At 42.1% G+C, this 15,268-nt stretch overlaps 1 protein-coding gene across 1 annotated transcript in view; it reads right to left on the reverse strand.

Annotated features, from left to right (window-relative positions):
- Positions 1-14,886, reverse strand: part of DPYS (dihydropyrimidinase) — an 89,844-nt gene extending 74,958 nt beyond the window's left edge. Inside the window, exon 1 of the mRNA XM_032758483.1 lies at positions 14,623-14,886. Within this exon, the coding sequence (XP_032614374.1) occupies positions 14,623-14,886 (264 nt within the window). The remainder of the gene's footprint in view (positions 1-14,622) is intronic.
- Positions 14,887-15,268: the final 382 nt, after the last annotated feature.

Genomic DNA, 15,268 nt, shown 5'->3' on the forward strand with positions numbered 1-15,268 from the left:
GAGATATTTCCAAAGCACAAATGTGACCACTTGACTCCAAAGATGAAAACTGAGTGCTTCTCCCTGCCTCTGCACAAACTGGAATCTTCATAACATGGTCTATAAATCCCTGCATTCTGCCTCAACTTGCAATATACCCCTTAGCACATTACATCACTACTAATTTAAAAACTGTTACTAAATCACATGCCTTTGACTATTTAAATTGATTTCATTTAAACTAAAATCACAAGATGGTTAATTGTTTTTAATTGTTGTATTCAAATAACGTAGGTGAAGAAAACAGAGACAGGAGGGATGCTAGCACAGTGGCTTAGACCATGGACCTGGGAGGCTCATGGGCACCAGGGTACAAAGCTCAGCATCAACACTTATTCGCTGTGGTAATCTCAGCAATTTCTTAACCTCTGTGTGCCTTTAATTCGCCATCTGCAAAGTGAGGACAATTGTACCTAAACTATAGGCTTGATAGGAGGATTAAACTGAAGTAATGTATACAGAGTGCTTAGGTCCAGGAGCCTTGGCTCATGCCTGTAATCTCAGCACTCTAGGAGGCTGAGATGGGAGGAGAGCTTGAGCCCAGGAGTTCAAGACTAGCCTGGGCAACATGGTGAAAACCCCATCTCTACAAAAATGTTAAATTAGCCAGGCATGGTGGCATGTGCCTGCAGTCCTAGCTACTTGGTAGACTGAGATGGAAGGACCACTTGAGCCCGGGAGTTTGAGGCTGCAGTGAGCTATGATTGCACCACTGCATGCCAGCCTGGGCAACAGAGAGAGACCCTGTCTCAAAAATAAACAAATAAAAATAAAATGCTTAGTACAGAGTTTGATTCATGGTAAGTGCTTTATGAGTTGAGCACTACTATTTCAGGATTAGGAATTTTTCCATCTTCCCTATATCGTGTTACCTCATCACCAGAAATGTGGTCATGTTACAACACAGGAGGGGGCAGTGCCTCAGTCTCTCTTTCCAGCCCCCACCACCCTCCCCCAACGGCCTCCAGATACACCGGATGCCCTCATGTCCTACCTGATATGCCAGCTCTATTCTACCCCCACTTTTCTTGCTTACTTCAATAGATTTTTATTTTTCCTTAAGTTACTTGGCCCCACTCCAATTCTTTTTGCTCTCAAAAATTTCATTTTTTATACAGGATCCTGTACGTTGTCTCCACCTTTAGATAACACTGCCTTATCTGTGGCAAAACAATACATATTTGCATTTCTTAAGAAATCCCTATTGATGTAATGAAAATGCTAGGAAAAAAAAATTCCTCAGGCTTTGTATTTTTATTTGAATACAGATTAATCTTCTTACCTTCTTCCTTCTTAAAGTGTCTTCCCAGTATGACAAGACATCCCTTGAGGATGAAGGACATTTTTCTAATAGAATCTGCTGTTAATTAAAGCGTTAGAAGAAAGTCCTCTTTTAGCATCTACTGAACTAGAAAATCAAGCTTAAAGAACTATTCTTTCTATTCTTTCCCTATTAAAATTTACCACATGCAGGATGTGGAGAAACTAGATACACAGCTGGTGGGAATGCAAAATGGTACAGCCACTTTGGAAAACAATTTGGAGTTCCTCTCCCAGTTAAAGATAGAGTTACCACAGGACCAAGCAATTCCACTCCTAGGCCTATAGCCAAGAGAAATGAAAACATGTTCTCGTAAAAACTTGCACACAAATATTCACAGCAGCATGATCCATGGTAGCCAAAAAGTAGAAAAAATCCAAATGTCCATCGACTCATGAATGGATAAATAAAATCTAATAGATTCATACAATGGGGTAGTATTTTACCATAAAAGGAAATGAAGTACTGACATACACTATGACATGGGTGAAGCTTGAAAATACGATGCTAAGTGAGAGAAGCTAGTCGCAAAGATTATATATTGTGTGATCCTATTTATATGAAATGTCCAGAAGAGGCAAATCCATACAGCAACTGGAATAGTGGTTGTCTGGGGCTGGGTGGGACGAGGAGAGTCCAAGGTGATAGCTAAAGGGTATGGTGTTTCTTTTGGGGGTATCAAAAGTGTTCTGGCTAGGCATGGTGGCTCACGCCTGTAATCCCAGCACTTTGGGAGGCTGAGGCAGGTGGGTCACCTGAGGTCAGGAGTTCGAGACAAGCCTGGCCAACATGGTGAAACCCCATCTCTACTAAAAATACAAAAATTAGCTGGGCATGGTGGCAAGTGCCTATAATCCCAGCTACTAGGGAGGCTGAGGCAGGAGAATTGCTTGAACCCGGGAGACAGAGGTTGCAGTGAGCCAAGATCATGCCATTGCACTCCAGCCTGGGTGACAAGAGCGAAACTCCATCTCAAAACAAACAAACAAACCAAAAAGTACTCTACAATTGATTGTGGTGATGCTTGCACAATTCTGTGAACATACTAAAAGCCATTGTCCTATACACTTTAAATGGCCGAATTGTATTGCAGGTGGATTCTCTCTCCATAAAACCAGAAAAGGTCTACCACATCCAAGCCATTATATGTAGTGAAGGAAGTGGGAGACCACACAAATAATTAGGCAATGATTCTGCCCTCAGGGTGTTTATAGGAGAAGCAGAAATATGAATAAATAAATATAAAATAGATTGTAATAACAGGTAGCAAGTCTACTTTTATAATAAACTGTAGTATAAAAATTGCTAAAGGGAGGTAAAATTTGCTAAGCTCCCTAGAAGAGGTAAAGAGAAAAGATGACTGGGAATTCAGAGGAGAGAAAGATCAACTCAGAGATCAGAGACGGCTTGGATTTCAACCAGGATTAGGACATACACGTGGAAGTTTCCAATTAAGTATAATAATATCTGACTCACAGCAAGTGCTGTGATGCTGTTTTTGTGCGCCATGATGTTCTAGGAACTATTCCAATGTTTTGCATATTTTAACCATCTCAAGAGCTCTCTACAGTAGGTACTATGGTTAACTCCATTTTAGGGTGGTGAATGCTGAATACAGAAAACCTAGATGATGGGCTGATGGGTGCAGCAAACCACCATGGCACATGTAAACCTATGTAACAAACCTGCACATTCTGCACGTGTGTACCAGAACTTAAAGTAAAATAAAGAAAAAAAAACTTGATACAGAACCATCAATCACTTGGCCAAAGTCTCATAGCCAGCAAGGAACAATGGCAGGGTTGGAATCCGAGTCATCAGGCCCTAAAGCCTGAGCCTCCAGGAAATGTGAACTGCATGAAGAGGAGCTCTGAGGAAGAAGATCCGGGGGGAAGAGGTAGCAGCTCAGCAGAAAGTGTTAAAGGGCAGAATTAAGGTGACTGGGGACCATATAAAGTGGTGGTTCCAGAGGAGGAAAACAGGGCAATGATTGTTTTTAGTTGCGAAGGGAGTCAGGTGAGCCGATTTTACTAGGATGAGTGAGAAGATGGCAGGCGAGTGGACAGAGGAGGAGCATGATCTGCACTTAGAAGGGACATGAATGAAGTGGGGAACATCCTGAGAGCGAGGTGCTTGGGCACGTGTCCACCTGGTGGCATTTGCACACAGGAAGACATACAGACCTGTTTCTAAACAGCATACAAGACTAGGAGAAAATGTAGGAGTGACCTAGTAGAGGATGCCATAGAGGTCCCGAGATTGGCCGAAATGGCCAGGGAGAGAGAAGCCAGACATGACAACATGAGCCACAATAACATATTTTGGAACATACCAACACTCAGCACAAACACAAAACCACACTGAGCCAAGACAAAATGTTTACAGTGGCTGGTTCTAGATGGCATAATTCCAGGTCATTTTAGTTTTCCCCTACTTAAATTTTATTTTCAATATTTGTTAAACTTTCTATTAAAATCATAATTTTTATATGAAAAATAAATATTTTACATATAAATATATGACACAAGGCATATATATGTACAGTCAGGTACCATAATGGTGTTTTGATCAATGACAGTACCACACATATGACGGTGGCCCCATAAGATCACAGTACCATATTTGTACTGTACCTTTTCTACGTTTAGCAATGTTTAGATACACAGTTATTATTGTGATTGCCTACGGTATTCCGTAGAGTAACTACTGAACAGGTTTGTAGCCGAGGAACCACAGGTCATAGCATACAGCCTAGGCATATAGTAGGCTATATCATCTAGGTTTGTGTAAGTACACACTATGATGTTCTCACAACCACAAATTTGCCTAATGACACATTTCTCAGAATGTATTCCTGCTATTAAGTGACACATGACCATATATGGTGTATAAATTAAATAGACAGAGCTGTTCATGGTCTTCTTACCAGACTGAAGATATGATAGTCAAAGGGCTACTCTTCTAAAACTAAAGCAAATGAAAATTCTCGGGGCTACAATTTGAAAGCTCTTAAATGAGGGTTGATGACAAATGCTCCACCTTCCTAATTAACTAGGAGCAGGAAAGAGACAGGAGAGGAACAGCCACTTATCTTTCCCTTCTTCTTGTTCTGTTTCTTATCCCCATTCTTATCTCCCTCTCCTCAACCCCAGACTGGGAATGAGTTTGGAGAAGCTGTATTGAATGGGAAAGGATGGCTGGGGCGAATTTCTCTCAAATAGCTACATGAAGCCTAGTTATTTCCTTTGCTTTTATTCCTGATTGACTTATTTCCATTTTTATTTATCAGTTAGCCAAACAAAATGGATTTAGCTTTTCTAACCTTGGCTCACAAATCAATTATTTCAGCTCCTAATTACTTTCACTGTTCTTCCTTGTAAACCTTCCAGTTTATCTAAAAAACTCTTTTGGGGGACAGGGGAGCCCACGCTGCTTCCAGAAGAAATGCAGTGGAACAGAAATTGAGATAAACTCTAACAGTGGGTCATAATATTGCACAAGATTTTGTTTAAGAATATTCCATTGTAAATCATTACTGAAAGTACAGGAGTTATCCCTTATCCAAGAGGGGTACATTCCAAGACCTCCAGTGGATGCCTGAAACTGAGGATAGTATTGAACCCTACATATGCTATGTTTTTTCCTATATGTACATACCTGTGATAAAGTTTAATTTATTACTGGGCACAGTGAGAGATTAACAGCAATAACTAATAAAAAATAGAACAATTAGCCAGCATCGCTCTTGCACTTTGGGGCCATTATGAAGTAAAATAAGGGTGACTTGTGGGTGGCCACAAGCACTGCAGTATTGTGACAGTTGACCTTATAACCGAGCCAACTACTAAGTGACTGACAGGCAGGCAGCGTCTATAGCATGAATGTGCTGGACATAGGGAGGACTCACATCCCTGTCCCAGGCAGGTTGGAGCAGGATATCTTGAGATTTCATCACACTGCTCAGGACATTGTACAATTTAAAACTTATTACTGTTTATTTCTGGAATTTTCCACTTAAGATTTTTGGACTACAGTTGACCTCAGGTAACTGCAGAAATTGAAACTGTGATTCAGGGTACACTACTGTATCCAAATGCATTTTCTCCCCTTTTATGGTGCCACCAAATTCTTATTTCTAAGCTTATCCTAAAACAAGTGACTTTGTTTCATTAAAATCCATCACAGAACCTGCACCAACCAAGTAAAACAAAAAGAAACCCAACAGTATGTTTGAGCCTTAGAGAGAAAAGTTCGTGGCTGAATTTCTAGCTCTCTCACAGTCATTGAAACCTACAAAAACAAGTTTCACGATCCCAGCGTCTGTCCCAAATCCAGAAGCACACTCAGCTTTGTAAAGATGTCTTGCACATTCCTGTCCACGCTTGGCTTCTTGCCTCCCTAAGTTTGGAATATTAATCACGCTATCATCCATCCCACCAGAAACTTAAGAGTTACCCTTGACACCTACTTCTCTTCTTCCCTGTATCCCCAAATCCAATCCATCAACAAGACCCTGGAGGCTGTCTTCTATGAACTCCAGGAGCCTCTCCACTCCTGTGTCTTCATCTCTACTGCCCGGTGCCACCTTCGTCTTTCCACTGGACTAGCACAGTGAAGAAATGAGAAGGGAGGGAAAACAGAAAGGAAGAGGGCCATAAAGAGGGTGTGTTAATGAGTAGGTTACCACTGTGAGCAACCGGAGTTCAGTCCCCAGAAAATCCTCAGAGCAACAATGTGAACACAACTCCAAGGTAGGAGGTATACCTACCATATGTCTGCCCAGCCATATGTGCCACTTCTAATCTTTTATTGACTTCTCTTTGCTCTTAAGATGGAGAAAAAACAATTGTTGCCCAACCCATAAGGTCCCGCATGACTTGAACTTTAGCTTTCTCCAAAGCTCTCTGTTGACCTGTTCCCTCTCAACTCATTCGCTCCACTCCACTGACACTGTCCCTGCCTCTCTTAGGAGACCTGAGCACTTTCCCATTTCAGAGACATCAAGCATGTTCTTCCCTCCTCTACCCATTCCTGTGCTGAGTCCAAGCAATTCTCAGCCCTGGATCATGCTGGAATCATGTAGAAAGCGTTTACCCCATTCCCCAGAGATTCTGATTTAATCAATGTTGGTTCATCTCTGTATATTCTGTGCCCATTACAGTACCTGGTACATGAATATTCTCTAAATGTCTGAAGGGGAAAGGAAGAGAAGGACCAGTGAATTTCCCTAAAAGTTACGAGATGGAATAATTATGATGGTTCACTTTTCCAGTTGCAAAGTGGGAAAGCTGTGTAAGTTGCGTGTTAGTGTGAAATGTCATTTCCCAAAAATATTGCTAGTCCTGGCCCTGTAGTTTCCTAGATCCTTCTATGAACATGTTAATATGGAATGTCAATGCAGACCACATCTGAAGGTTGAATGCTCAGTTTTTCCAAAGTTCATTACCAAAGCAGTGTTAACTAAGACTTTTAACAAACACAATTTTAGTTTATTTCTGTATCTATGCCTCAAATACTTTCTTGACTTCTAAAAATGATACATTTTGTTTTACTTTCAGGTGAATTTTAAGGTCTTTCCTTTTATGTGTGAAAAACAGATCCTCAGGCTCAGGAACTCATCCATGACTATCACTATATAATGCAATTTCCCTGTTAGATGCAATGAAACATAACAGAAAAAATTGAGGTGTCCTTTCTCAACTTGTTACTTGACGTGTGAGAAGAAAGCACAAAGCAGTGTTGAAGTGTAGATGGTGGCCAGTTGCCCAGGCTCACTTGTCAGCCAAGTAAGCAGCTCAGAAACACAGCCAGGTGATGCAGGCCACTGTGATTGATGACTGAGCAACAGGGAAAATGCCAGATGTCACTGACCTCAAGTGTTTACTAAAAAAATGTCATAATCATCAAAGCAAAGTCTATAAAGCCCAAACTTACTATATAAAATTTATTATCAAAGTCCAGACAGATTAGAGACCCATATACCTCTAGTCTGTTTACCACTGAGAACAAATACCATGGTTTTCATCTCTATAACCTCTGCACCAGCCACAATGCCTGGCACTTAGTGGGTTTCCAAGAAATACTTGTTGACTGAATTAATGGAACCTAACAGTCAGCTTGAAAAATCCTTAGTTTGGGATTATTCCATATTAGATGGCGGTTGAGACTCTAGAATATACCACTGTAGTATAAATATTATTTTGAGCTCCAGATATTCGAGAATAGGTGTTTTATTTTTTCCCTTAAGTCCCAAATCTGCTATAAACCAAAGCCTCCCCAAAGACCTCAATTATCATAAATCCCCTCTCTAGGGGTTTCACCACCAGGGAAGATTGACTTATCACTAGAGACTTGGAAGCTGACACCATACCTAAATAGACATTGTCACAAAACTATCATATGTCCCATATCTCCTTCTAAGGGCCCATTTATCTTTTCTAAAAGTCATTTGTTTTCCTATGTGTCTTTTCTCCCCGTGACCATCCCCTATTAAGAAGTTGTTTGTTTTTTTGTAAGTGCCTGCTCCGCCTTCCCTTGTTCTGTTAAGATGGTGTATTACCCCCCAAATCTAGCCCCCTCCATGAGTCACATTTTTCTGTGAATTCCTACATATGTATGTGAATGTTTTAAATTTGTCCTTTCTTTTGTGAATCTCTCTTTTGTCAGTTTAATTTGCAGGCCCCCAATTACTAAGCATAAGAGAGTAAAGGAAAAGATTTTCCTCCCTGAGAGAAGCATCATGGAAACCTTGATTTCTAGACTACCTCTCTCAGACATTGGTATGGTTTGGCTCTGTGTCCCCACCCAAATCTCAAGTTGAATTGTAATCCCCAATGTCGGGGGAGTGACCATGTGGGAGGTGATTGAATCATGGGGGCATATTTCCCCCTTGTCGATCTCATGAGTGAGTTCTCATGAGATCTGGTTGTTTAAAAGGGTGCAGCACCTCCCCCTTTGCTCTCTCTCCTGCCACCATGTGAATATGCGCTTGCTTCCCCTTCACCTTCCAACATAATTGTAAGTTTCCCGAGGCCTCCCCAGTCATGCTTCCTGTACAGCCTGTGAAACTGTGAGTCAATTGAACCTCTTTTCTTTATAAATTAGCCAGTCTCAAATACTTCTTTATAGCAGTGTGAGAACAGACTAATACAGACATTGAAAACACCCAGGCCAGACATGTGAGAGAGAAAACAAGGGGTGGAGGTGAAAAGCATGAACTATGGAATATCAAAGCTGAAATAAGGCAAGTCTTGGAATCTAAGTCAGTGAAAGGATTCCTAACACACAACACCCTTAACAGAACCAAAGCTTTAGTTAGCATCAAGTGGTTTCAGTTAATCTTTGAGATTTTTTTGTGCTTCCTCTGATTAGTCTGAAGGTTAAGTTTGTAATCATTAAACAGCCATTCAAGGAAACCACAGAATTACAAACCCTTGAAGCTGGAGCATCTAAACTACTAATACAACATGAATGTTCAAAGCTCAGCCTCACCAGTTATTAAAGAGATGATCTTTTAAAGACAGTAAGAAGTGCTATGTTTTTCCTCCGAAATTGACATAGATTTTTTTTAAAAGTCATTATCCAGGCCAGGCACAGTGGCTCACATCTGTAATCCCACCACTTTGGGAGGCTGAGGTGAGTAGATCACTTGAGCTCAGGAGTTTGAGATCAGCCTAGGCAACATAGTGAGACCCTGTCTCTACAAAAAAAAAAAAAAAAAAAAAAAAATACAAAAATTAGCTGGGCATGGTGGCGTGCACCTGCAGTCCCAGCTACTCGGGAGGTTGAGGTGGGAGCATTGCTTGAGCCCAGGAGGATGAGGCTGCCGTGAGCTGGACTGCACCACTGCATTCCAGCCCAGGTGAGAGAGTGAGACCCTGTCTCAATAAAATAAAATAGAATAAAATAAAATAAAATAAAATAAAATAAAATAAAATAATGTCATTATCCACCATCGAAAAGAATGCAGTGAAATGGGAATGATAATGGGCACATAAACTGAAGAGCAGTCTGAATGAATGTATTAAACTCCTTTAAGATGTGTCTAATACTCATTGGCCCAGGCATTTTACTCTAAGGGATCATTTCTGAGGCAATCATCAAGAATATGAACAATAATTTACATATAAGGATGTCTGTCACAGCATTGCTATATAGTGGAAAAAAACTGGAGATCACCAAAATGTCCATCACGGAGAAGATGAGAGCTGAACCATCAAAGTTTGGGAAACAGGAAGAAAAATGAGTTTGAAACTTGAAGGAGAGGTCACATTTGGTTTGGAACATGCTGAGTTTGAGGTGCTTCTGGGATATCCAGTTTGTGATATCCAGAGACAGGCAGAAATTGAGGCCTGATGCTTAAGGAATATGGAGGCTGGAGAGAGAGATCCGAGACTCAGAGATCATTATCCACAGAGAGGATAACGAGGCCACGAAATCCCATTCTCCAGTGGTATTTAAGGACGGGGGAAATGTTTAATGAACAAGGCCGACTCCAATCAGTATGCCCAATTTGGTAGAAGGAAACAAATGTTTATACGTTCCCCCCAACAAATAAATATCTAGAAGGATAGGGAGCCAAATGTTAAAATTATAGGTGATTTAAATACGGTTTTTCTTTATACTCATCCGTATTTTTCTTTTTTAAAAAAGCAGTTGATACATTTAACTAATGCATATTGAGTGACTATAATGTGCCAGCATTTTCTTAAGGTCTAGATGATAAGTATATATTGTTTTTATAACTTAAAAAACTCTTTTTGAATTGCTCATCTAACCAATGCCTCATTCACAGACAAAAAAATGCTGACAATCCTGAGAGAGGAAATTACTTGCCCAAGGTCACAAAATCAGCCCACACAGCTCGTGAAGCCCAGCCGGGAGCTCTGGCAGGCAACAGAAAAGGGGATTTGATTTGCAACCAAAGTTTTTGAAGCACAGCTCTTCCACAAGTTGCAGAAGCTCTATAAATAGAACTGTAAATGTGTGGTGTGCTTAATCACATGCCTTACACTGCCTTGTAAGTAATCACCACAATGGCATTTTACCAAAAAGTTTCAAAGCAAAGTGTAATTTCCCTTCTCAATAATTTTGAGAACTTTTTGTCCTTTACAATAAAGAAAAAAGAAAAGAAAAGAAGAAAAATGTGTTGCATGGTTTCCCAATTTTTAAAAAGATGTTCCTCCTGCCAGTTACTGACACTACCGGGTTTTCAGTGCAACTCCACCCACTCTGACCTGCATACACCTCTAAATACAAATTTATGTATATTTGAAAACTTGCCAAACTCTTATACTTCATTCTCTTATCACAGAATGTAGTAAAAGTAAAGTCACAATTCTTTCAAATTTATTGAATTCATACTACCCATTGAATAAAAAATTCCATTGTCCTTCCTCATAGAATTGAATTATCTGAAGACCACTGTACATCCGGTATAGACCAACAAAATGAAATATGATTTCTTTAAAGCAGAACATTATTTCCATTAGTTACTTCAGAAAGCTTTTACCTGTAATTAAGCTAATCAATTATAGGCTTTAAACCAATCTCTGACATGAATTCGATTTACAAAATAAATAACCTTTAGTTAATGTATATTCATTTTTAAAATTGAGTCCCATCACAATCTAGTGATCGATAAATAGAGTACCACAAATAATATCCTTTTGTATTTGTCAGGTATTATAAATGCTCAGCCTGCTGGATGTAGAATGCAAACAGCTATTGGTCTAACCTTTAGGGGCCCATCTCTTGAAAGCATAATATATCATTTTTACTTTATGTTTTTTCTGTACTTAAGGTCCATTTCTGTACCCTTACAGATGATATGGCTATAAATGCATGTATTATACAAACGCCTTATAAACTGAATACCTGCAGTGTGTATTTATTTTGATAACCTTAACTGCCTCTAGCTTTAGGAAAGTGAAAAGTTACTGTCTTTTCTAAAGATGCCTCTGCTCTATTTTCGAGAAAAGATGCCTCGCATTAAAATGCAACTTATATGGCTCTGTCGTCTATCACTTGCCACCCTGACAAATCTGAACATTATATGTTTTTTCAAAAGAATAGACACTAACAGGTAACAGCTTCAGCGATGGGGTCTGGCAGTACTAAATTTGAAGAGCCACTCGATCAGTTACAGCCCTAGGTGTACAACCTTAGGCAGGTAACTTAAGCTTCAATTTCCTCAATTGTAAAAAGGTAGACAATGGCATCTGGGATTTTTGGAAGATAATGCACAACTTAGGGCATTGCCTGGTATGTACTTGATAAAATAGATGTTACTTAAAGGCATAAGAAGAAGATGTTTTTCAAGTTTAACATATCATACAACCAGTATTTACAAAAGGCCTATCTTTGTCTCTAGCTCCCCAAAACAAACACCCACCAACATTGCTTTGGGGATTATTGCAAAGGCCAGGAGAGAAGACAAAATAACTCTATAATGCCTTTCTTTCAGAATTCAGGCCAATACTGTAATGTTCATGTTTATCTATATTTCCCCACCTTGTTCACTTCATGAAGCCTCAGCTGTTTCTGGGGGTGGGAGTGGTTACCTCTTGGGATCCAACCAACTGACTCTGAAGTAGACTATTGCAACACAGCCCCTTTGTAAGTACTGTTTAATATTCAACAGGAATTTGGTATTTGCTAAACCTTTGACCTTAATATCTCTGACCGTATCATTTTTTGTTTAAGATCCTAAGCTCATGAAGAACATGTTTTTGTTTAATGTTTTCACAACCTTTAAGTACAGAAATGCTTAGAGGATCAGCTGGTGGATAAATCCTTTGAGATGTTGACAACAGACTATACCCCATAAGGACCTACATTCTCAGTTAAGAATTGTAAATCTCTCTGAACTAGAGACTCCGAGAATGGCTAAGGAAAAGATAGAAGACCAAGAACCACTTCCCAGGACCTTGGGGCATGCAAAGATAATCTTGAGAAAGAGAAGGAATGCCCCTCCCCCACAGCATTCCAGTTCTTCTTTGCTGCTTCATCTGGAACCCTGATGGCAGAAAGAGAATGAAAGCTACTGCTCAGCTGTAAGAGGGAGAATGATGCTAGTGGGCAACTCATGGTCAGAAATAGCAGCTCCCCACCTTGCAGGTGGGAGTGTTCAATGGGATGCCCTGCCATCAGCAAAGCACTTTGTGAATGATAAGTCTGTAATAACAGAATGGGCTTGCACTATGACTGAAAATTGCAAGTTCTGACATTTTAAATACAGGTGTACACACACAGACACATGCACAATATGATATCAATTATGTAAAATACAGCATATTAAAAAGCATAAAGGCAATACACCAAAACATTGGCTGTCACTGAGAGGAGAGTATTATTAATGTTTTGCTTCTTTTTATTTTCCTATTATTTTTCCAATTGTTTCCTATAATCACATATTGTTTTGATAGCTAAAAAATTCTTTAAAATGTAAAAATAAGTTCATTCAAATTCAGTGCATATTACTTTTTAGCAAAAGGGAAAAATGAACAAACAAAACAAAGTTTGCTAATTTTCAAAGCATACAACAATCTGTCCTACGAAAGACTTTATGGACATAACGATAAAGGTTGATAATTAGTAATGAGGGAGAAGCTTTCCAAATGGCGATTTGAGCAGCCTGCCCAGATCCTTCTCTCTGGGTCAAATCTACCTGCCTTCCGTTTTTTCTGTTAATCATTCCAGTCAATGATAGAGGATTGGGGAACTTGGAGAGGGGGAGGTGTAAGGAGAGCAAAACTGTCAGAAATCAGTATATGAATGAAGTAGCTATCACCAAAACTGCTTTGAAAGACCGTCAGCTTGTCCACAGTAACATGGGAAGAGAAAGAGAGAGAGGGGTGGAGGGGTTAGCCAGGGAGAAAGAAGGGAGGGAGCAATGGAGAGAGGGAGGAGGGAGGAAGGAAGCCTACTATACACTGGACTTAATACCGCAACTTGTTTCACACAACAAGGTGCGGTCCACGTGAAAAGCCAAGGCCTTTAGTATATCAATACATCTTCACTTTGGAAGGAGCCATTTCTCTCAAGGCAGCTCAAAACACAGGACTTAAGGAGGATGTGGGCTTAACTTTAGCCCAAGTGCTGAGAGTAGAATTTTTACTCTATGTTCCTGTAAAGCTGCTCTGTTAGTCTCTTGATCTTGTATTGAGGAGCTTTGGGGAAATGTTGCAGGGGTGTCCAATCTTTGGCTTCCCTTGTCTTGGGCCACACATGGAATACACTAACACTAACGACAGCAGATGAACTAAGAAAAAAAATTGCAAAAAAAAAATCTCATAATGTTTTAAGAAAGTTTATGAATTTGTGCTGGGCCGCATTCAAAGCCAGCCTGGGCTGCATGCGGCCTACAGGTTGAACAAGTTTGGTTTAAGTTTCCTTTCATTGACCCACACTTCTGGCCTTTGTATCTAGAGAAACCCATGCCTACCTCCACCTGGGGAGTGGTGATCTGACTGTCCTCCTGCAATATCAGTAAAACTACGGGTACTCCAGCAGCAAGAATGTTGTGTCCCCAGCGCAAGTGGGATGGAGAAGAGAGCCTGCTGCGAGGCTGCGTTGGTGTGTGTGAGTGTATCGAGATCATTTCTGGAATACTTTCTCTTCTAAACCCTGGTCGGGGCTGTATTTTTTCTACCGGGGGTGGGAGTGGGGGCAGAGGGTAGGGCAGGGGAACGTGAACACGGTGGGCATCTAGCCCACTCAGACACATCACCTGCTACACTGTTCACTTTGAGTCAAGGCTGTAACCACCAGGTGAATGGATTTTTCATTTGGTTTTGGTTGGGGATAACGGATGGGTCGAAATGGTTGGGAGAAATGACTGGGAGTGCTTACTTTATAAAAAGATTCTAAAGAAGGTATGGAAGATTTGCGACTTCCACAGAACACCAATCAAGATGGGGTTGCGGGGAGATTTGGGGAGTAAGCGGCATAGAGAAATTAGGGTAAGGGGATGGCCTTAAACGTGTCAAATTAACCATCAAGGGGAGGAGTCGAGGGCATCTGGTTGAGCCAAGGCTGCTGGGCTGCCGCCGAGAAGGGGCACCTGGAAGGGATCCCAGCGAAGAGAATCTGAGTCGCCTCTGACACCCACCGGGGCTGTGCTCCTTCCCGCCCACCCAGCCCCTCGGCGCCGCGCCGCGCCGCGCGAGGCGGCCCTGCTGGGGACCCCGGGACGGCTGGGGAGGCTGCCCGAGGCTCCGTGGGTACCGCGGGGGGAGGGGGGGGCGCGGCGGGGTGGGTACCTTGGTGCCCTGGTGGAAATCGTCGATGGACCGCGAACCCATGAAGGGGAACTGCATGTGCGTGTGTGTGTCGATGCCTCCGGGCAGGACGAGCTTGCCGGCGGCGTCGAGGACCCGCAGCCCCGCAGGAGCGCCCCCGGGAGGCAGCAGGTCGTGCCCGAGCGCCCGCACCACGCCGTCCTCCACCAGCACGTCGGCCACCTCCGAGAAGTCGTTGTTGACCACGCGACCCCCGCGGATCAGGAGCCGCGAGGGCGCCGCCATGGCGAAGGGCGCGCGGGGTCCTACCTGGCCGGGGCTGCGCGCAGGGGCGGGGCGGGGCTGGGCTGGGCTGGGCGGGCTGGGGGGTGCCCTCCTGCAAGGTCCCCACCGACAGCTCCCGAGCTCTGGCTCGGGCTGCAAATCCGGAGCCCAGCGGCCTGGCGGGTTTATGACCTGGCGGCTTATGCGGCTCCTCCCCCGGGAAGGCTGGGCTGGAGCCCAAAGGCCGAGATTGAACAGGTCGGCATGGTCCTTGCACACTCAGACCCCAAGTATTCTGCGCCCTGAGTTGAGGTATCCACCCAGGCTTCAGAGTCATTGGACGGGAAAGATCTTGGAGTTTTAAGAGAAAGGGACATGCGTTTTTCATAAGATTAGGTGCTAA

Source organism: Hylobates moloch, unplaced genomic scaffold, assembly GCF_009828535.3.
Source record: "Hylobates moloch isolate HMO894 unplaced genomic scaffold, HMol_V3 SCAFFOLD_9, whole genome shotgun sequence".
Lineage (NCBI taxonomy): Eukaryota > Metazoa > Chordata > Mammalia > Primates > Hylobatidae > Hylobates > Hylobates moloch.